At 41.8% G+C, this 23,857-nt stretch overlaps 1 protein-coding gene across 1 annotated transcript in view; it reads left to right on the top strand.

The window, feature by feature from the left end:
* The window catches only part of PIEZO2 (piezo type mechanosensitive ion channel component 2), a 309,479-nt gene that overhangs the window by 194,548 nt on the left and 91,074 nt on the right, over nt 1-23,857 (top strand). Inside the window, exons 8-16 of the mRNA XM_056854258.1 lie at nt 2,578-2,746; nt 6,104-6,226; nt 7,581-7,619; nt 8,780-8,903; nt 9,148-9,278; nt 10,649-10,885; nt 15,258-15,372; nt 20,790-21,061; nt 23,540-23,688. Coding sequence (XP_056710236.1) covers nt 2,578-2,746; nt 6,104-6,226; nt 7,581-7,619; nt 8,780-8,903; nt 9,148-9,278; nt 10,649-10,885; nt 15,258-15,372; nt 20,790-21,061; nt 23,540-23,688 — 1,359 coding nt within the window. The remainder of the gene's footprint in view (nt 1-2,577; nt 2,747-6,103; nt 6,227-7,580; nt 7,620-8,779; nt 8,904-9,147; nt 9,279-10,648; nt 10,886-15,257; nt 15,373-20,789; nt 21,062-23,539; nt 23,689-23,857) is intronic.

The following is a 23,857-nucleotide window of genomic DNA, read 5'->3' as shown; positions in this document are numbered from 1 at the left end:
TTTCTTTATCTCTTTTCAGCAGAAGTATGGATAGTGTGTTGAGGAAAATCCCAAGTACAGATTAATGTTATTACTATGTTACATTATATTTAGGGAGAGAAGCATTCTTCTCTTCAAATCAGAAAATATGCCCTGAGTAGAAACCAACGGAGAAGTTAAATGTAGCAAATATCTTTGTAATGGTTATGGCTATCTCTCCAACTGGCCATATTGCATGAGTGGAAACAGAAGGAAAATTGTTTTCCTGTTTTTCAAATAACAGCAGTATTTCCACTGTTACATCATGTACTCTAGTGGTACATCAATACCTAGCATTTATCAAGGTCATAGGTTGTGACTGTGCCAGGAAGAGAGGATCATAGTGCATATACACCAGAGACATGGTTTCATTAATTCACAAAACTTTTGCTGGGAAAATGAATATTCAGACAACAATGTGACAACCACCTGCTACTTTTAAGGTTTCAGCATACTGCTTGCACAGTGTTTCTCAGAACAGTAATAAAATTCTTCTTGGCTTGTGTGTGTGTGCACATGCACATGCATACACAGACGCTCATGTTGTTGCCCTCTCTGAGGGTTGTGTTCATGAAATATGCTTCCTGAATATTAATTTGCTATGGGAAAATATGTATTTATACTTTTCTACCAGCATGAAAATATACTTGTCCCACCCACCAATAAGGATCCAGCATGGTGTTAGAGTGGTTAGAGTTTCATACCTGAATCTGGGAATCCCAAATTCACAGCCCTACTCTGTTGTGCAGGCTTGCTTGGGGAGACCTTGGGCCAGTCAGTCAGTCAGTCAGTCAGTCAGTCAGTCAGTCTGTCTGTCTGTCTCAGTATAATCTACCTCAAAGAATTGTTGTGTGGATAAAATGGAGAAGAAGAGAACAATGTAGTGCATTGGGGATAAAGAGAGGGTATAAATGAATTAAATTAATGATCTGAGCAAAATGCTCAGCTGTTTTCCCTACTCAAACCCTGCAAATTCCCAGCATTTTCAAAGATATCTCTGTGACAAATAGACAAAGGCCCTTTTCTGAAATACCCCAAACCCTTAAGTCCTGTTTGGTGTAAGTGCAAAGCAGCTAGCAGCCAATCAGGATATCTGGAAGGGCTGGAGGAGCCAGATGAGAGGGGAGAGCAACATAGAAAAAGTTGTTACACTGTCCGCTCAAGCAGATAGAGTCTGAACCTTCAGAGAGAGACGGGAGGGAGCCTGTCTCAGAGTTTGCCTTGTATGTATACAGGCTAAACCAGTGAATGAGTGGGGATAGGGTTTGCGTCTCCACAGAGTTGGGAGAGAAACTGCCTCAAGAGACTTTGGAAGTCTCAAAACCTGTCCTTTGTGATAAAGCAGGTTAGCTTGAGGTAGAGACTGTATTTGTCTCAGAGCCCCAATTTCTGAAGGAAACTAGTGAAGATTTGTGGTTTCAGAGAGGAGCTCACATTCACACTGTGAGAATACAAACTTGGCGGTAAACTGCTCTCTGCACTCCTAAACTATCAACTGTAGCCTTATAAATGAATAGGCACAGCAAGACTGTGTTACACCTGTAAATAGTTTCTATCCTTTTTTCTGAATCACTTTATTCCCCTGTCCCTGGGAGTAAATAAAAGTTACTGTTCTTTTCTGTTTCCCTCAGGGGTGCTGAAGTTATTTTATTCACAAACTACTTGGATTAAGTCTGTCAGGTGGAGAGTTGTGTACAGTTGGGTTAGAGACCATACTGGTCAAGATTTACATCATGCTACCTCTGTTTAAACAACATTTTTAAGATCCCGTCCTTTACAATCTCCATCGTATGCAAAAACCCACAGTTGCCTGTAAAGTGATTTTATTCAGTTTTCTGAACAGAGTAAAATGCATGCACTGATGTTGAAGTATAGGTATGTCGTGATACCACATGCACATTGGATCACTTCCTTGCATAAACCTGCTGGAAATCGATTAAGTGTATCCATGTTTTTAAATGTAGCAATTAAAGCTCAAATAAAAGGATGTTATAGAAAAATGCTTCCCATGTAAACAGGAAAAATTGTGTCTTTGTGCTGAAATGTATTTTCAGAGGTTTTATGCAAAAGAAAAGCAAGTCTTTGCATAAGAAAGGAAGTGTCACATACATTTTACAATGACTATGAAATGTGGGGAAGGGCTATATAATAGAGAGATTTACAGCACATTCCTGACGAAATGCTGCGGCGGGCTTAGGAGGCAAAAAAGCCATGCAACCCTTATAGGTGGCGTATCTCGGGAGGGGGGGGGAAAGGGGGTGTTCCCAAACTGAAATGGCCGATGCCATGATGCCCCGGGATTGCCTCCTGGGTCGCCGCTGTGGCCTTTGCGAGTGTCCGGATGCTGGCTGCTGGCTCCGGCGGTGTCTGAGCCCGGCACTGCCAGGCCAGCAGCCAGAGACGGCGCTGTGGGCCCTTGTACCAGTGTAGGCCATTGCGGCCTCCATAGACCTTTGGGCGTGGCCGCCTGCGCACCTCAGCAATGCGCTGTTTGATAACTGTGGATAATGATATTCTACTGTGTTTCTTTCTATAATGCCTCCCTTTTGATTTCAACAGGTTGTTTGGTGTCAGCTCAATTATTCAGACCAACTGTTCAAGCACTTGGAAAATGATCACCAACCAAAACTTGGTCTGGTATCATCATGTCAACCCCATTTTGCTGCTAGTTTTGTACTACACCCTAGCAACTCTCATTCGACTTTGGCTACATGAACCCATCGAACAGGTAGAATAATTTTATTTTTCCTGTTTGCTAGTGAGACCTAGTGTAGAACATAGAAACTGCTTCAGGCTGCATGAGACATTTGCACCTAAAGGAGTAAACATGCATCATGAATGGCTGAAGGGAGACTTCTTCCTGTTGTATTTAATTCAAAGTAGAATTGTATCTTAGGTAGAATTGTAGGGTTCCCAGAACAATGTTTTCCTTGAAAGATAAATGAGAGGAAAGGAGAATTGGCTGGAGAGAATTGGCTGTCTAGAATTAGTCCTTTTCTGCCACTAATTGTCCTCTGTAAATGCTTCCCCCATGGTATTTGCAGAGGAGAATCAGCAGGTATAGAAGTTAAGCATAGCTTCGTCCTACTGATTCTATTACAAATTTCCCCTGTGATATTATGATTGCACCATCTTGTCCAAGTTTACATCGGGACCACACAACGCAGCATACAAACAAGGATAAAAGAACATGAAAGATACTGCAGACTTGGCCAACCTGAGAAATCAGCAGTGGCTGAACATGGACTGACCCAAACAGGACACAGGGTCTTATTCCAAGACACTGAAAGACTGGACAATTCTACCAACTATTTTGTCAGATTGCACAGAGAAGCCTTTGAAATTCATAAACATCAGCACAACTTTAACAGAAAAGAAGAGAGTTTAAGAATGAATAAGGCTTGGCTTCCTGTCCTGAAAACCTCCAGACTAACAAAGACTACAGTCAACAATAGCCATGCAGATTAGCTTTGGATTTCACACATTAACAGATCACTTCAGGATGCAATGGTTCCATATTAACATACCACACCCTCATTAGCACATTAACTTGACACTTACAGGACAATGATTAGCACATTACCTTTGATACTTTTTGCAGGACAATGATTTAGCTCAACCCAACCCCTTTCTGACTATATATTACTCTTCCTACACACTTGACACTGAGAGACACTGTCCTTCAGTGTTACTCCTCTGAAGATGCCTGCCACAGCTGCTGGCGAAACATCAGGAAAGAAAATACCAAGACCACAGTTACACAGCCCGGATAACCTACAAGAACCAATGAACTCTGACCGTGAAAGCCTTCGATAATATTTTGTCCAAGGGAGTTTATGAACAGAATGTGCCAACTATGTTTTTGACTGGGGCTGTCCCTGGGAGTTTGTTTCCCCAATTTTGAAACAATTTCAGTGGCTCCCCATTTGTGTATGGAAACAGATCAAAATGCTGGCATTGATCCGTCAATTAAGATCATTAGCAGACTTTTCTCTGAGTCTATTTACTATCAGAGTTTAGATGGGCTGCTGTGGGAAAGTAGGCTGTCTCAGTGATGGTACCTGGATTTGGGATTTCTTCCCCGTGCAGATTCCCATAGCCCATATTAGCATCTTCAGATACCATTTGAAATCCATCTTTTTTGCCCATGCTTTAACCACATGTAGAATGTTGTTTCATCTGAAACATATTGTTGCATTGTAGATTTTATATTAATATTTTATTTACCTATTTAAAGATTATATACCTTGCTTCTTTCCCTTGAAGTTGTTTACAATAAAAAGTACAATGAAAATTATTTGATACATCGCACCAGAACCACTTTCCTGGGAAGTGGCCAAGGACACAAACTACAGTAAACTCAACAAATCACAAGGCTTTAACCTAAGGGAGAAAGTACTTTAGCTTGTGGAATCTAATCAACAAAAGTGCTCTTTGCACCTCTAGAAAGCTATTCCAGCTAATGGGCATTATTACTGAAAAGGCTGTAGATCTCATAGAATCTAAATATTGTTTTGGATATGGAGGTTCCTTTAAAAAGATGCTTGGTCAACGTAAGTTGCTTATATAGGGAGAGGTTGTTCTTCAAGTATGTGGGTCCTAGGTCTATATTTTATTCTAGCTTTAAGTGTTGGATATTTAAAGTATGGTTAAGCTGCTCTGAGTGACATATACACTTCCTAAATGTGTGTTTTCTTTCTGACATGTTAAATGCCTATTTCGATGTTCTTAACATAACATGCTTTGTTACTTTGAACAAAGCCGTTCAGTATAACACCCTAGTATGGAACCATGTCAAAGCAGGCTGGGTCAGTGTTCACTAGCCAGTAATACATAGTGAGGAACTTCAATGTACTTCAGCGCATGAATAACCACCATGCATAAAATGAGACCTGGAAGAACATACTAGGAAACCTATGTGCAATTTCCCTGTTATTTATGTCTGTTCTGTGTCCCACCCCTGCAAAAAAAGGTGAAAGGGAAACAGATATTTGGCAAATTGTGTGTCCTTGTAGACTAGTAATTTCCAACGCATTGGGATAAGCGAGTTCAGTACTAATTCTGGGTGTCTTGCCCGAATATTTGTAAGTCTTTATTGGAACCATATAACATTTATATTCTAGTTTAACATTTTTAGTTGTAGCCTTTAATAGCTCTCTCATGATGCAATTAACAGAATTTGATATTTATATTCACACAAGGTAGCTAAACTGATGCAGTGTGTTTTGCCTGAAGAAATATATTTGGTACTAATTTCTCCATACAAATAGGTCCCCGAAGTGGTTTCTTGATACACTGATATAGTTCTGAAAACTAGTTGATGACATAGAAGCATGAATTATAAAATGTGATTTGTCTTCCACCAGATTTTCAAGGATGTCTTCTTTGAGATTGCAGATTTGTAACACTTCAAGTTGTGACGCTTTAAAATATAACAGCAATATATGCTTGCATGCATAGTTTTTATCTGTAGTCTGGGTGAGCTAACACTTTTCTTGGCTCTACATGAAATGGTTCAAATTTAAAATGAATTTCAGTCTGGTCTCTTTAAGAGGAAATAATAAATTTCTGAAATAATATATTTATGCACAAGAGAAACCAAAACAGTGAAACCAAACATATTTCACTGGTCTTGGCCTATGTGTAGGGTTGTACAAATATAACATGCGAACAACAATTCACACAACTAGGCTGGAATAAATTGTGGGTTGCTACTATCCAGCCTGATTGTGTGTTCTTCCGATAGCTTTTTTTATGCTTGCAGAAATGCATGTGACTTTCAGGAATCCTGCATTGCAAAATAAGCTTACTTCGGCTATTGATATTTGCAGTATTGCTTGACTAGTTTTAGCCTTGGTCTGAAATCTTGTCAGTTGGGCTTGAATGAGAGAGAAATGGAATACTCGTAATAAATGTAAACAACACAACTTATAAGCCTAATGACTAATGCCCTGTTTATTTCATTTTACAGATTTTTTTTTCAGTTTTTAGCAAGAAAGCAGCAATTATGTAACTTGTTTTTCAGAAGTATTTCAGAAGTATTTCAGAAGAGTTATAATTTGGCCCTGTTTTTTGTTTTGTTTAGCATGCACCTGAGGATGACAAATCTGATGACAGAGATGAAGAAACAGATTGCAGCCGACTTCCAATGACTGCAGATACAAGACGCATCTTGTGGCACAAAGGTCGCTACCCAACTGATGAAGAAGTAAGATTTAGAGAGAAATTCATTTCATTATGTTAGATTTGAAAGTAAATGTGCAGTGGGAGCAGCCATTAAAGTATGTTTATATATCAGTGTATTAAAGATACAGGAAGCAGGATACATTGTTCGGCATGGAGAAACTATCCAACAGAGGATAGTGGCGACAGTTAAGGAAGTGTTGTAGGGGTATGCACATTTTCACTGAAGATCAAGAGCATACTCCTGTTTATTCTGCTTATATTTGAACATAGTTTCTGTTTCTCCGTTTGCCCTATTATGTTGTATCAAAAATCCAAAAATATCGCAGGAAACGTTCCCCTCAATCTCACTTGTTTTGGTAAAACTCAGTTATGTGTTCCTAATTTTACAAAATTTCAAAATGTTTTTATTTTAAGTGAAAAATGCAGCATATGTCAAGAATTCTGTGGATAGAAAGGGAAAGAAAAGTCCTGGCAACTGCAGCACATGTCTCAGTAACTGTTTGAGGCTGAAACCTTGTCCCAAAATAAAATGGCTGTTAGTAGATGGACAGTTTCCAGAAGAGAGGCAGGTTTTTGTTTGTCTCGGGAGGGGAGGAAAGAATAGTGCTGCTGCAGGTGTTCTTGTGAGAGAGAAAAATGCTACTAAGAGAGAATTCACATCCATCAAGGCAGTGTAAATCATTATCCATCGATATATCTAATCCTCAACGTGGCCATATCCATGGATACTTAAATTCAGAGACTGGAACCATGAACAGACAAGACATATCTTTCTGCAAACCTGAAAAATACCCTAGGTTTGCAGAAAAAGCTGAAATTTAAAAACAACAACCACCCAAACATTGCATGTTTGCTGCAGTTATAAGAACATTTTACTGAGAGTTAGATCCATTGAATAAAATGGGATTTTATTCGGAGTAGATGTAGATAGGATTGTACCCATAGCTGATTAATCTCCTCTGCATGTGTTCTCAGATCTGTGTCATGGATCCTCTTGCTTTGCATTCTGTGAGGATTCATGCAATTTAATGAATTTTTTATTCAAACATTACAGTATTTCTGGGGTTAGAAAGCTTTAAGGAAAGAGTTGAGGTGCTTATACATTCACAAATGTACCGAAAACAAACAAACATGGACATTGTAAATTAGGGCATCCACCAATATCTTTAACAGTTAGATTTGATTGTCATTTAGAAGTGTGTACTGCGTCATTAATATATTTCTACTGTACTTCATATAATTCTATATATGCTTCCAGAATAATTGTAATAATATAGAAAGCATCTGGTTGCTTTGAGGACCAGAATCTTACAAGAATATATTATGCTTCAACTATGCCTCTCAACTAATAAGCTGTTCTTACCTTGCTTCTACAGCCTCTATCAATGACTGAAGTTGAACACAAGCCATCTGATGTTAGTACATTGTCTAGTTCTTGCTGTTCATTTGCACTGTAAATATGGTTATGTTGTTTAGATGCTGACTGTTCCTGATAGACTTATTCATGTAGCGACAGAAATGATGGGGTCAGTTGAAGATCCTTGAATCCACTGGGCTAATTATATGCCTTAAGCAACCTGGAAGTAATGACAGGTGCCTGGCTTCCTGCTAGGCCTCCTCACGATCTTTGGAAAGAGTAGTAATGAACAACCAGCTATTTCTGTTCTTTATTGTTTATGGGACCATTCAAATCGCCACAATTTCATTTTGACAGTAGGATATACAAACGAATGCTGGAAGACAGTTTCTACCCCAAGCAGCTGTCATTTGACCTGTCAACAGAGCCATATAATTTCCAGGATTCTTAAACCTCTGCAGTTATCATTCATATGATTCGTATGTTAGCAGTGATTACATATACGGTTCATCACTGTTGTATAAATAGGCCTTTAGCCTCTTGGTTTTCAAATGCTGAAATAGCTTTTCACAAACCACTGGAATGCAAATTTTTTAAAATCTTTGGACTACTTATTTTTTTAAAAAATTCTCTGTTGAAGATTTATGGATATAATTTAATGGCTGTAATTTGTATACGCATTGAGGCCAATGTAACATAAAATTACTCCAGAACTCTTCAAAGCAAATATCTGTGGGTTGGATCCAAAGGTGTTTTTCTGCAAGCAGAAGGTGCTTTCATTCACAGAAGGGAGAAGCTTTTTTGGTGGAGCGGTGAGCTGTAGAAAATCAGTGGGTAAGATCATTGTACAAAAAGAAATTCCCTGACAGGTCTTTGGATACAACCCCTATATTCTTTTTATATGCATCGAAGCAAAATGTGGGCCAAAGAGAAACTTGAATGAAACATGCTCTGTTTTTAACTGTTGTTATGGAATTTACTTCCAGTCTTAAGACCATACTAGATGGTTATGTTTTATCATGTTGTATGTGTAAAAATTCCATGTGCATCTGGGTGGTTGCTGATAATATACCATGTATAATATTTAAGATGTAGCAACTGTGGAAATAAATCTGAACAAATAGTGTAATTAATTTTTACAACAACACTTGCAGAAGTAGTTGTTCTATCAAGTGCCCATTTTAAAAGGATTCCCTTTCTCTTATCCTTGATCAACAGGTTCTGCTGGTAACAGTGAATGGTACACCTGTTAATTATCTCATGCCCATAGAAAACGGTCCTGCCAAAGGAGATATGTACTCGACACCACAGTACAAGTGGGAACCATCAGATGATGGATCAGGTAGTGAGAAATGCTTGTGAATTAATCTGCATTTGTTTTGTTACTCTTTATACATCTGTTAATCGTTTGCTCCAAGTGAAATAATAAAACACAAGTGAAATAATAAAACAGGTATTCAAAAGTAATATTCACATTAAACACAGACAGTTGTCTTTACAGATAATTTGTGATATAAAACAATAATTCGATGGGTCTTGGAGAGTCATTTATTACATGAATTGCAGAATCCTTTTTATCTTCTTAGAAAAGAAAGATGAGGAAGAAGAAGAAGAAGAAAATATTGAGGAAGAAAAAAATTCTAAAGTTCATGCCATGGTCACGGTTTTCCATTTTATTATGAAACAAAGTTATGTTTGCGCTTTGATTGCTATGATGGTAGGTATAAAAATACTTAAAACTAACGCCCTTTGCTAATGTTTGTCCTGGAAACAGGGCACTTGGGGGGGGGGGTATTTCTTTTCCTTGTGTTTGGTGCAGAAGCTGTCATCTTTGCTGATCTTAAATGGCCATGCTATGGGAACCCTTAAGGCTGGACAACTGTAATGTGATTTACATGGGTTGCCTTTGGAAACAGATCGTAAGAAGAGCCTGCTGGATCAGATCAATGAGTCATCTTCTCCAGCTTCCTGTTTCACACAGTGCAAACCAGTTGCCCTGGAGGACAACCAGGGCATAGAGGCCAAGGCCCACCCTTGCTGCTGCATCCCAGCACTGGTATTCTGAGGTTTGCTGCCTCTGTATGTGGAGGCTACCTTTTGTCACCATGATGAGTAGCCACTGATGGACCTCTCTTCCATGAATATGTCTGACCTCTTTAAAGCTATCTATGATTCTGAGTTTTAGGCCATTTATGCTTGGTAATTAGCAGCGTGTTCCAGACTGAATTGCCCTGCATAGTTTTTCATGGTGAACCATTGTTCAGGAAGTGACTGCGATGCCAGCGCATACCTTCTTTGCATTACTTAAGAGCCCCTTTAACGCGACCTTTTGTGTTTGCTCTGCCGCCACGAAGAACCCCTCAAGGAAACATACAAAATCACAGCTGCGCGTTAGCTATGCAACCGGCAATTGCTCATGGCTATACAAACAAGCAGGCGAGTGGAGGGGTGGAATTTCTCCTTTTGCATCGAGACCATCAATAGTCATTTTAAAGGCCGCATTTTAAATAAAGAGCTTTGAGTGATCTTCAAAATTGACTCTGCATAAATGCCCTGTGTGTTATGGGAGAGGGAGAAAAAGCTCCTTCTGTCCACTTTTTCCACCCATGCAGAATTTTATAAACCTCTATCATATCTCCATGTAGCCATCTTTACCATAGAACAAAGAAGCATCAGTTTGTTCAGTACATGGTGGCATAACTGCTAACTGGTTAATCATTTGTGTATATTGCCCTAGCTGCTGTATCTTTGCATTGGATGCTATTTACTTTCGTGTTCAAGTCAAGTTGCTGGTCTTTCATAACCTAGGACCTTCACACCCGATAGAAGTGGCTGCTTTGGAGGGTGGAGTCTGTGGCATTATACCCCACTGAGGTCCCTCCCCTCCCCAAACCCTGCCCTTAACAGGCTCCACTCCCAAATCTCCAGGGATTTCCTAACACAGAGTTGGCAACCCTATTAAAAGGTATTACTGAAAATACACCCCTGGCCTAAAATCGTAGCATTGTTCAAGAGATGAAAATGAATGTTTTAATGTTGTTATTGCGGCATAACACAATTGCTTCTTTTTCTTTTTTTTCTCCTAAGGCCTGGAGTATTACTTATCATAGCTGGTTAACATTTTTGTTGTTGATATGGTCCTGCATACTTTGGATGTTGCGTGACCGACGGAAATATGCTATGATCAGTTCTCCTTTTATGGTGGCTTACGGAAATTTGTTATTAACGTTCCAATATATATGGAGTATTGACTTGAATAATAATGAACTCCCTACAGTTTCAGGATTTCTAGAGCGGAAAGATCCTAGAGAATTGGCATCAAAGGTAAATAGTGTTTAAAGAGATGTTCATACGTAGTCATGCAGCATTTTCTCTACAAGTGTTTTTGTAGAGAGATAGGGTGTGTTTTTAAAAGTACAATGTTCAAGCTATGGATATGTTTATCTAAAGCATTTCTGCATGTGTTTTGGCTCTTTCGTAATTTTCACTTTAGACTGAAGCTCCTCATACTGTATTTGATGTTTCTCCAGATTATTCTTTGAGCCTTAGACATGGCTTTGGAAGGGTCAAAGGGAGTTTATTGCTTTAACCTATTAACTGCATTTTGTAGATTTTTTTTCCTGAAGGAAGGGTGGACACAAAATAATTGAAGCTGTGTTATGGGTACCACAAAAGAAATATGATTGAACATTTCTCTTCTTTTTGTTTACTAGCCTATCATCCTTATGATGCAGGAGATTCTCAAAGTGAATTCTGTACTTCTTATTCCCTGCTGGCCACTCCTTAATTTATAATGAATGTGAAAACTAGCAAACACTATATTATCTTCTCTCAAAGGTAGCATTAGTGCTCTTAAAACAGATTAAATGGTCCAGAGGTTCTGTTGGATACCGTCTCTGCTTTCTCTCTTTGATGCTATAAATTTCTCACAAGAGATTTAACTGCTTTAATATATCGCCAGCAACTTTGCCATAACTTTGATTAGCTGCTTTGAAAAATGCCTTATCTAAAACTAACAGCTATCAGGAAAATTAAATTAACAGTACAAACTAAAAAATATGTATACACATTGTAATAACGGATGAGTGTCTTCTAACTTTATTACATGGAATGAAGGACTCTCTGGGTTTAATTATACGTTGAATTTTGACTTCAATGCAAAAGCACCAGTAATGTTATCATAATTCTTTCTATTTTGCAAAATGTGTGATGACTTCAATAAAAAATGAATTCCTTTGTAGAAAAGACTGCTCTCCGGGGAAAATAGTAGCATGGATGGCTTGACACCATGTGTGGGTGTTAGATCTCTAAAAGGGGAAGAAAATAAGAAACCGAATTCAATCAGTCATAGTTGGATTTTTTAATTTTGAGAACAGAGAGGTACTCTTTCACATAATTCCCTATTCTTAAAGGCACAAGATGCATCTCTGCTGAAGAAGCATCGTAAGATCTTTTGTTGCTCCTCCTGTCATTGGCTGTTGCCTAAAACTACATAACCCTGCATTTTGGTAAAAAGAGATTATACTAAAATAAGGGTATTAACATACAGAATTTACAGAATTAAATATGCAAATTTTACAGGAGGGAATTTCTCCCTCCAACAATCACTGTGAAGGGAAAGGAAACACAGCTTTCATTGGCCACTGAAACTGAAGGGACGGGCTCATGCACAGCCTACCAAAGAGTAAATTATCTGGGCCCAATTCTTCCTCTACCCAACTGTTTTCATTAGAGGGAAAAATAGAGAGGAGTTGTTTGTGTTGGGAGGTAGGGCTGTCAAAAAAAAAAATTCGGTACAGTTCGGATTCGGCAAAATTCAGCCCGTTTTTATTCGGGCCGTGCCGAAGTCCGAACTCCCCCACTTCGGATCCCCAGAAATTCGGGGGGATCCGGAGTTCGGGGGAAAATTCGGCCCCCGCGCGCCTTCAGAGGGATTCCCTGAAGGTGCGCAGGGGCCCTTTAAACTGATCTGAGCCTCCCAGCTGGGAGGCGCAGGTCAGTTTAAAGGGCAGCCCGCACCTTTCAGCGGGCTCCCCTGGAGAGGCGCGGGCTGCCCTTTAAACTGATCTGCGCCTCCTGGCCGGGAGGCACAGGTCAGTTTAAAGGGAACCCCACGCCTCTTCAGCCGGCTCCCCTGAAGGGGGGCGGCTGCCCTTTAAACTGATCTGCGCCTCCCGGCCGGGAGGCACAGATCAGTTTAAAGGGCACCCCGCGCCTCTTCAGCGGGCTCCCCTGAAGGGGGGCGGCTGCCCTTTAAACTGATCTGTGCCTCCCGGCCGGGAGGCACAGATCAGTTTAAAGGGCACCCCGCGCCTCTTCAGCGGGCTCCCCTGAAGGGGGGCGGCTGCCCTTTAAACTGATCTGCGCCTCCCGGCCGGGAGGCACAGATCAGTTTAAAGGGCATCCCGCGCCTCTTCAGCGGGCTCCCCTGAAGGGGGGCGGCTGCCCTTTAAACTGATCTGTGCCTCCCGGCCGGGAGGCGCAGATCAGTTTAAAGGGCACACCGCGCCTGCTTACTGACGGCCGAATTTGCCGGATTTATTCGCGAACTCTTGAACTCGCTGAATTCGGCCCCCCCGGTTGCCCGCCAGTTTTGAGTTCGGATCCGTCCGAACAGAAAAGCGCCGAATCGAGAGAATTTGGTTGATTTTCTGTTCGGACCGAACCGAATTGATAGCCCTATTGGGAGGAGGAATTTTGGGCTCAGATGACACAATTAATTCCCACTTCGTTACTGATCAGGAATAGTGCACGGATGCATTCCACATCTGGGAATATTCCCCGGCTGGAAAGGCAAGTGTACTTGTACCACTCTTGCCAGATCTGAGTTTTAGGAGGGAAAGAGTTCTGTTCCACTGATGGAAAATTTAGTCTGTATCCAACCTATTGTGCGCAATAGTATCACTCTGGACAATTCTGTTGGGTGGTGTCATGACCTCCTCTGACCAGCTAAGTGAATCCAACTCAGAGCCCTCAGGAGAGGAGCTTGAGGAGCTGAGGTCAGTAGCTCAAGAGGACCAGAAGAACTAGGGAGGGCCCAGCACCGTAGAGGCACCTGCTGAGGCTGTACCAGCAGCACCAGAAGCCACCCTGCCAAACACCTGCAAGGGAAACCGTGCCACCAATCCCTGAGTTAGCCTCTAGGCCTCTGCTGGGCAGGACTTTAACCTGGGCCTGTAGCCCCTCAAGCTCCTCTCTTGCTCCACAGGAATGGTGACAGCAGAAGGCCCAGGCCAGGGTGGCACAAAGGAGGTGAAGTTCCAGGCTGGCTGCGCAGAACCTCCCTGTTAGTCTAGAGCAGAGTGCTGAGGATTGTACTTCATGGCAGGATCCTTGCAAATGCACAATGCAGCCTCAGGAACCCCAGCACCTTGCAGCAGTGTAGCTGGGCCCGCTTACCTCCCAGCATACTTAAGCTGAGCCCTTTTAGACAGGCTTGCTGTATCAAATAGTCCACCAGGCAGAAGCCTTGTGTTTAGGGTTGCCAACCTCCAGGTGGTGGCTGGAAATCTCCTGCTATTACAACTGATCTCCAGCTGCTAGAGATCAGTTCATCTGGAGAATATGGCCACTTTGGCCATTGGCATTGAAGTCCCTCCCCTCCCCAAACCCCGCCCTCCTCATGCTCCACCCCAAAAACCTCCCACTGGTGGCGAAGAGGGACCTGGCAACCCTACTTGTGTTGCCAGTCCCAGCCCCAGAACCAAGGGTCTGGTACCACTTGAAGAAACCTCCGTGGACCTGACTGCAGAGTCCTGGACTTGTAGAAAGACAAGCTAGCTATTCTGGGTCCTGTCAGATGCATAGTCACTGTGCCCTCACTATCCCTACTGCTGCCTAGGAAATATAGTGCCACAATAACTGTCAGATCAGAGGATTTCCTCCTATTTCTGAAGGAAAATTATTCTGTTGAGATTTGAAGCATCTATAATCCTTATGAATGACCATTGTTTGGATCAGGTCTTGATCAATACATTTTGAATTTACATCCATAAGCCACACGTGTCTTACAGATTTTTCTGATAGCTCTAGAAATGGCACTTAATATAGGGCAATCACCTACTTGCAGAACATATCTTGGCAAATATAATTTGTATTAATTAACACCCCCCCAAATGGGGGTTTCATAGATTTGCTCCATGGATCTATTGAGGATCAGGCACAAGCCTTTCCATTTCAGAGCACTTCAAAGGATTCCATTTCAAAGCCATTCCATTATCTTTCCCATGTTGTGGATACGGGGAGTGTGATGGTAGGACCTCCATTGGGTCCTATATGCTGCCATTAAAATGCACTGGGAACTATGTTTTCTTTATTTCCTGACTCTGCCAGATACTACTGAACATGTTCATGGCAGTGTCTGGACCCTAACACTAGTCCTACCACAGCACTTACCTACAACTCTCCTTGTTAACACTACATCCAGCTAAAACAGAGAAAGAGTCCAAGGGGGGTGTCCTCCAGGAAACCTAATCCACACAGAGCCAAATTTTATTTTATTTTTAATTTTTTGCTAAATGTCTGGAATTGGCAACATGATCCAGTTCCCCTGTATTCTTTTCAGTGCAGGGTAAGGTGGGCCCGCCCATTACAGAATATGTCAAAGCTAAGTTTGTTAGACTGTTTAAAAAAATAGCTTTATAATACTTCTGAAGTTGAAGAAATCTTCTGTTTTTGTTTGCATTTCTGCTTTCAGGTTCTTTTTGAAATTACATTCTGGCTATTGCTTAGACAGCACCTCACTGAGCGAAAAGCTTTGCAATTAAAGGAATCGGTTTTATCTGAGATCAAAGTAGAAGATGAAGAGAAAGGTAACACCATATTTCAGTTAGAAGATGCTTGAATAAAGTACACCTGTGTTTTCTCTCCAGGGCTGGCCCGGGGTAGTTTGCTGCCCAAACTAAGCCCATATGGTAATTTAGACTCTTTCAGCAGCGTTTTCTGTCTATGTTTGTTTTAGCCAGAATGTGGAAAATGTTGCCGAAACACACGGGGAGAGCCAGGCGACCTCTGACAGACGGAAAAGGCATGCATAATCAAAAAGAAGCCCCATAGCAGTCGACATTCCTCAGGGAATGTCCCTGCATAAAAGGCCTATTCCTTCCATGATTGGAATTCAGACTGTTTTCGCTTGAACACAGGCCTTTTCTGTGATAGCACCATAATTGTGGAATGGACTGCCCAATGAAATCAGGGAGGAATAATCTTTGTTAGTGTTCACATTGTTCAGGAAAACATGCAGCGTTGTTTAGGAGAACCTTCCATTGATGTTGTGGTTTTATTGATGGTGCTCTGTAAAGCATGATTCATCTGGCTGTAAAAGTACAAAATGTGGCATAAAAAACAAATAAATAAAATGTTGCAGGCCTGGAAGAGGGTGACTGGTGCAAGCCACACCTATTACTATTACTCTTATATCCCATGACATCACCAGCTAGGAGCAAGATGAATTTCAGTGGCCTGCTAGTGCCTCTGGAACTCTCCTTTGGGCCTAGGGGGCAGCAGCCAAGTTCCAGGAAGCAATTGTGGCCAGTGTAGGCTACCCCATCACTTCTTTTCATGCTACCACTGGCTGGGCGCAAGACAAGTTCCAGTGGCATGTTTGCATTCTTGTAGGTTTGTGGCGCTCCAAGAAGTCCATTGAGTGTTGAACAAACCTTGATTCTCTCAGCTAGGACATAAACTGTGTAGCAAAAAAAAAAAAAAAAATCTTGACTTTGAGCCAAGGGATCTTAGTTTTTGGTAATCAGGAAAAATAACTGTGTGAACAAATTCATTAACAGAAATGTACTTACCTTGCAATTTTCTATTAGCAGTATTTGGTTTTCTGCAGATTTTGAGTACTTTTTAGGCAAGAGGATAAGAAAGCATAAATTGCAAGGCATAGGTCAGGTGGGTATGTGCTAATGCAGATTAGAATCCCTATTCTTAAGGTACACCAAAGGGTGTTTGGAGAAGCCCCTGAAGAGCGCAGGGTCTGGTTGAAGTACTCAGAGGAGTTATAGGAAAACTCAGAAACAGACTGTAGAATTACATGGTACAAGGTAAGAGAGATAAAGAAAAGAGCTTTCATCATGGTTTCAGGCATGTTTGTGTGTGGGTGGTAGTTGTGCTGAAAGATCAGCTTCAGAAAAGGTAGGTGTGAAGACTGGGTTTTTTAATGATGTTAGAGGTGAGGCAGCATGGTGTGAAGTTTGACCATTGTGGTCTCTATCCCAAATCCCACCTGACAGAATGAACCCAAGTGATTTCTAAATGCAGTTATTTAAGTACATGTGATGGAATTAACCACAGCCTAATTAGTGTTGCTGCCTGCTACAGTTGTGATGGAGTTTCCTCTGATACATTTTCCCAAGGAAAAATGCCTCAAACCTCTGGAGGCTGAAACACTGCCTGACTCAGACAGACAGATTTTCCTGCTCCCCTCATCTGGCTTCTCTGGAATTCCATGGGTCCTAATTGGCTGTTAGCTGCTCTGCATACATACCAAATGGGCATATAGAGAAATGGTGGTTAATAAGAAGGGGCAAGATCTTTGCCTATCCATTTTCAACAGCCACACTCGAGCTGAGTGCTGAACCTTAAAGCTATCTGGCTAGAATAGGCGCTGCACAACTTTGCAGCTGCACATCAGCTGTGGTGGTAGAGTTTAATTTCACTTTCCCTTGCAATTTCACCTACTTCTGTGTCTACACAGTAGGGGAAATTGATTCTCCCCCGAGGTCATGGATTGTTGGGTAATAAAATGATGCCCCCCTTGCAACTTCCATACTTCTGTACTAAAATGTGCATGCTCGAATAACCCCAATAGCACAAACATAAATAAACAGTAAGACTTCTTTAAAAACATAGTATTTATAATCACGGGCTGACTGGTTGGTTTACTCACTCTTTATTTAAACATTTGGGTGCTGTCTGTGTAGTAATGAAAGGTTGGGGAAAGCAAGAATTCCCATTGGGTGTGAGAATGCTCATGCATGAAATACTGCCAATTGCATTGTATTGTACTGCTCCATTACATGTAATGTCACCCACCAAATATGCTTAATCTGCTCATGAACAGCTGAACTGCTCAACAGAAAATCTGCTCCCTACTTGTGAACATAAGTCAAACCATACGTTGGGAATGAAAGCTACAGTCTTCCCATTCTGTTGTCTTCAAATGACTATTTTTTATAGGTTCACTGACTCTGAAAATGAAAGTTTTACTTGGCCATCATAAATGCATGAATTCAATCCATGTACTGTGTGGGAAAGCAGGGCTCACAAGCACTCATTTCTGCTCAGTACTGGAGTGAAAAAGTTCTTCAGCCATCCTGGTTCTTCAGCCCAGGCATGCTCCCTTTCCACCACTCCCTATCTCTCCCTGTCTCTCTATTTCTGAGTGACTGTCACCATCAAATCAGTTAGTAAGGGTTTATTCCACCTGAGGGTTGAGCTCAGGCCTCTCTGCTGCTTCACCGCTTTGCACCATGTTTGCATCTCCCTCTCCTTTTGCACTCACTATTGAGAGAACCAACACATGTAATTGAGGGAGAATAGGATTCAACCACTGCTTCTCCCCTTTCTGCTCCTGGTACATATGGACTGAACAGGGGGCTAACATGAGTCACACAGATCATACTGGTTGAAAGGTAAAGGTAGTCCCCTGTGCAAGCACTGGGTCATTACTGACCCATGGGGTGATGTATATCACAACATTTATGTTGCGTACAGGCAGGTCTGAGTCTCTGCTTTCCACACAGCAACGTATCGGTGCTGAAGGAAGCAGAGCCTGATGCGTATTTTACTCTTGCCGGGAGGGCCCGGCAGCTCCTTAATAAGGACAGGAGCAGTATACTCACAATACAGGAACAAGGTCACAGACAGACACAAGCTCCTCGCCTTTAAGGTCTTGGCTGCAGGCCACGGCTTTCTTCCAAGTTCAACACCACGGCAAACCAGACTCCAAATGAAGCTTCTCAAGATAAGAGACAGGCGGCATGCAATAACATTTGCTCCCACGAGGCACTTAATGGTCAGTCTTGCTTATATTGCCTTCGTGACTCCCCAGGTGTTTCAGCTCAACTGTCGGCTTCAGACTCTGATTCCTCCTGCACCAACTTACGGCTTTTGTCAAAAAGCCGGGCCGACTTTCTCCTTTGCTGCAATGCCATTCTACCTTCTACTCTTCTTCTCTCCACTGGTGGAGGAGACCCTGAAGGTGAAAGGCTTTCTTTTCCCTGGTCTCTTGTTTCAGCCGGCCGGTCTTCTGGCTCAGAGGCCCCGTCTTGCTGTTCCAGTGTTATCTCTTCAGAGGGAGTGAGGGCTTGTTCTGCTGCCTCTTCTTCTGAAGAGTAATTCTCAGGCTGACTCACGACAATTTACTAGGCAGACTGTGTATACAGGGTGGTTTGCCATTGCCTTCCCCACTCATCTACACTTTACCTCCAGCAAGCTGGGTGCTCATTTTACCTACCTCGGAAAGATGGAAGGCTCCGTCAACTTCGAGCCGGCTACCTGAAAATGACTTCCATCGGGATTGAACTCAGGTCGTAAGCAGAGCTTTGGCTGTGGTACTGCAGCTTACTACTCTGTGGCCGCAGGGCTCCTAAGATCATAGTGACCCCATTAAAAATGAAAGGAAGCTTAATAAGAAAATTAAAAACACATACCACATCTGTAAACACAACAAACTGAGCAAGGATAAAAGAAAAGGTAATAAACACAAATCCTCTAATCCCTAACTCTTATATATCCCTACAGATGGTAGTAAGAGAGAGGCTATATAATTCTTTGAGTTGCAAGCATTTAGAAACCATCCATTACCTTGGTTTCAATGTCTAGGGGTCCTCCCAGGTGTTATCCGTGTGCTCACAGCTACTTTCTGGAGTCAAGAGGGATACTTCTTATGTGTGTGAAATGGACAAGAGCATAAGAGAGCTTCTTCGATGAGCTTGAGGGGGCCGTGGCCCACCCCCCAGCAGACTCTTTCTCATCCTGTCTGCAGGAATGTCCACTTTGCACTTAGTGGCTGCCAGGAGTTCTTTCGGTTTGGTGTGACTTTGACTTTGGTGGGTCTAGGGATATCTGCAAGAGCCAACGTGGTATAGTGGTTAAGGTGTGGGACTAGGACCTGGGAAACCCAGGTTCAAATCCCCACTCATGCCATGGAAGCTTTCAGGGTGACCTTGGGCCAGTCATACACTCTTAAGTCCTGACCCTGGCTAGTATTTGGATGGGAGGCCTCCAGGGAATACCAGGGTCATGACGCGGAGGCAGGCAATGGCAAACCACCTCTGAACATCTCGTGCCTCGAAAATCCTATGGGGTCATCATAAGTCAGCTGTGACTTGACAGCAAAAAAAGGGACATCTGCATTTCGATGGCACTGAAGGGCTTTGTGCTTGGGAGCCAATATACTTATTTACCAGTTCTCTTCCCCGCCCCCACCCACCAACAAGCAAAAGCACTTGATAAACTCTGAGCGCAAGCCCAGGAATTATCCTTTGGGGCTGCAAACTTTGGCTCTTCCTACCACATTATCATTCAGCCTGGCTCTTCTTACCACATTATCATTCAGCTTGCAAACTTAGGCTCTTTCTACCACATTACCATTCAGCCTGGCCAGTGCAGTTGTATTCTGCACACACCACTTTCTGTCTTTTCTGTCAGTACTAACTCTCTTATCTTGTTGAAAGAGTAATCAAAGAAATGTCTGAAGCTGTATTTCTCTGATACTTTGTTCATAACTATGTTAGGCTGTGCCACAAATAAGGTTAATAAAAATAAATTTAATTGCATTTCTACTGAGATGGGTGTTGCGGTATTTTTCTTGAGAACTGCCAGAGGCTCTGTCAAAGTATTAATAAACACCCTTGAAGCTATCAATCCATATTGATACAGTTTTTGTTGATTTACAAGTTAACATTGGTACCCTTGAATTTTGAATGTTAAAATATGTCTCGGAGTGCATTTGTTTTAGTTACATTCATTTTGTTCTGTGGTAACCTTAGAAGATAGCTTAAATGCTGAACAGCTTTCCTCTTTTTACTCCAATAACAGGAATTGCCTTTCTAATAAAAGATTGACAGAGATAGATTACTTTGTAATCCAGTGTTAACCAAACACGTTTAAGTACTGTAAGATACAGGTTTTAATCACTGTGTTATATTATTGAAGAGGTCAGTTGACAGTTTAATAATGAAAATGTAATTACTTACAGAAGAGGAATCCCAAAAAAGTGAAGAGGAATCCCAAAAAAGCGAAGAAGAATCCCAAAAAAGCGAAGAAGAATCACAGAAAGATGAATGTAAAAAAGAGGAAGATGAGGAATGTGAAGAAGAAGAAGAAGAGGACGATGTAATGCAAGTCTTAGGAAATATGGTGAAGGCTATGTTCATTAAGTACTGGATTTATGTCCTTGGAGGAATGTTCTTCTTCGTCAGCTTTGAAGGAAGAATTGTGATGTACAAAATCATCTACATGGTGCTCTTCTTGTTCTGTGTAGCCCTATATCAGGTAATAATACAAAATCGAATGTGTCTTAACATCTGACAGCCCATTCCTGAGCTGACGGCGTAGGGGAACGGCGGGGAAGAGGCGCAGCGGCTCCTCTTCCTAAGTTGTTTCCCCTACGCCGTTAAACAAAAAAAAAGCCATTTTGCTGCTTTTTTTTTTTTTAACTGGGGCCTTTCGCCCCATTGAAAACAGCGAGGCTGCACCTGCAAAATAGCAGGCGCAGCAACGCTGTTTCGGCCGCCGGCACAAGTGTCTGAAAGGGGGTAGGAAGCCGCCTAACCAGCGGCTCCTCCCCCAGCCTGGCCCCCTGAGCCGGCACAGCCTCTCTACACTGTTGCCGGCGCCACAGAGAGGCCGCACCGGCGGAGGGGAGAGGCGCGGCTCCGCTGTGCTTGGGTGCCAGCGGAGCCGCCCTCCCCGCCGGCGAAGTGCGTGTAATGTCATGATTACACGCACTTGCGCCAGCGGCGGGGTCAGGCCACCTCCTAACAGGTTTCACGCCCCCCCTCAGGAATGGACTGTAAGTGGCATAACAGGATAAGTGTAAATTTAATTATGATAAGGGGGGTTAGCTATACATAATGCCCTTTTAGTGTAGTGCTAAAACAGAGAAGGTTAGGTTAAAATAACAACCAAAAGGAGACCATTAGATTTTTGTTTTGTTTATTGCTGTTGCTTTTCAGTAGACCATCATGTTATACCAGGATCATTTTGTTAGTATATGCAGTGCAAATGCTCCTCTTTTCCTCTTTTTTGCTTTACCTTATTTATTATGTAATAAGCTTATCAGCTGCTTTTCCACTGAACGAGGTATTTGAAGTGACTGACAATGCGACATAAAAATCCTGTAAAAGGAATGTGAGGAGACTGGACTACTGTAATGCTCTCTACATGGGGCTGCCTTTGGTAATGATTCATTAACTTCAGGTAGTGTAGAACTCTGTTGCTTGACTATCAGTAATTTCAATCAGTGTTCCCTTATTGCTGGGGTTGGGGCTGGGGCTTGCCCCAGTATACAAAGTAAGCTCACGGAAGTAACACACATTTTAAACACTTCCACCAGCTATTGAAGAAATCCCTGGTTTTGGTTGCCACGCACATCACCTCTGCAGAGAGGAGCATAGACAAAAGGAATTTGAGCAGAAGATCTTAACTAGTAGGCTGGGTAGTTCAGGAGGAGGTAGTCCTAGTATCATTGCTCCAAGCTGTTTAGGATGTTAAAAGAAAGTACCTGCATTTTGTACTGTGCCTGGAAAAACACAGGGCAGCCAGTGCAAATCTTTAATCACAGGTAAAATGATCCCTGAATCCAGCCCTGACAATAATCTGGCTGCCATATATTAGACCATTTGAAGTTTCTTAACAGCTTTCAAAGGCAACTCCATGTAAAGTTCATTACAGTAATCTAATTTGAATCTAATCAGAGCATATTATTGTTGTTATTACAATAATATAGTGCTTGCAGTTGTTGAGCATTATTTAGTAATCCTTACAATAACCCTGCAAGGTGAATGAATGCTATTATCACCATGTTGCTGGGGTTGGCGCTGGGGCTTGCCCCAGTATACAAAGTAAGCTCACAGAAGTAACAAAAATTTGAGTTGGGATTTCCTGATTTGTAGTTCAGTCTCTTATGCAAGCTGTTTGTTGGGCACAGAAGCGAACTGTCAAAACAATGTGGATATGCCAAAATTCGTGTGATGTGGTCTCTATGACAGTTCCTCATCAATCTATAGACTTTTCCAAGTCTTCATGGGCAGCCTCCCATCAAGCCCATTGCAGAAACTTGATCAGGAAGTTATCAAAGCACTCAAAACGAGCATACTGATAGTATGAATGTTGTCATACAGCTCTTAAGCACATTGTTTATTCATCACTGCTCCTGGATCTGATTGGGGGAGTTGTGAGTCAGCTGCTTATTGATGGCACAATGTACTAAAACAATTAGCTATCTCTGTGTATAATCACATAGAGATATTAAACAGTATAGGGGATGAGCTAGTCTTCACAGTTAACTCTGCAAAGACAGAGAATAGTAGTCACTTAATCCAGTCCTATAAGCAGACAGAATAGAACCCACCAAAGAGGTGGTGTCCCAAACTCGCAGACTTTCTGGATAGACAGATTTTATGGTCTACTTTGTCCAAAAGTATGAAGGGGATCAAAGAACTGTTGATTTCCATCTACAAATAATCGATTACTGCTTTTTTCAATTGGGGAAACTAAATAGGTGTGGACTCAGAAAATCAGCATCATCTATGAATTTTTATAGCTGCTTTACCGCAGCCCATTTTGAACTCCCTGTCCAAGAAAGACAAATTATAAATGGGCCTGAAATTACTAGTATTTTTAATGTTTAAAGACAGTGCAATCAAGTTTTAGCATGGTGTTTTCATTTGTAGCACCATATTTAGCAATGCTACTAATAATCTGCAAAATGCTTACTAAATTGTAAACATTTTAATTTCTGATCCTCAGGTGCACTATGAATGGTGGCGGCGAATGCTGAAATATTTTTGGATATCGGTGGTGGTTTACACAATGCTAGTGCTTATCTTCATCTACACATATCAGTTTGAGTCATTTCCTGGATTGTGGAGAAACATGACAGGGATGAATGATGCACAGTTAGTATTTTCCATTAGTTTAGACTCATTTTGCATGAGCAAGTAGATGATGGATTTGGGTACAGTCTGTTTATTTATGTATTTTCTTCATAGTCGGTCTCTCACTGAAGCTCAAGGCAGATTACACAGTATAAATCAATTAATTCAAATATCATGAGAAATCTATTAA

This window comes from Euleptes europaea, chromosome 8 (genome assembly GCF_029931775.1).
Source record: "Euleptes europaea isolate rEulEur1 chromosome 8, rEulEur1.hap1, whole genome shotgun sequence".
Taxonomy (NCBI): domain Eukaryota; kingdom Metazoa; phylum Chordata; class Lepidosauria; order Squamata; family Sphaerodactylidae; genus Euleptes; species Euleptes europaea.
The sequence above is the reverse complement of the archived record's forward strand: the minus strand, read 5'-3'. Positions and strand labels throughout refer to the sequence as shown.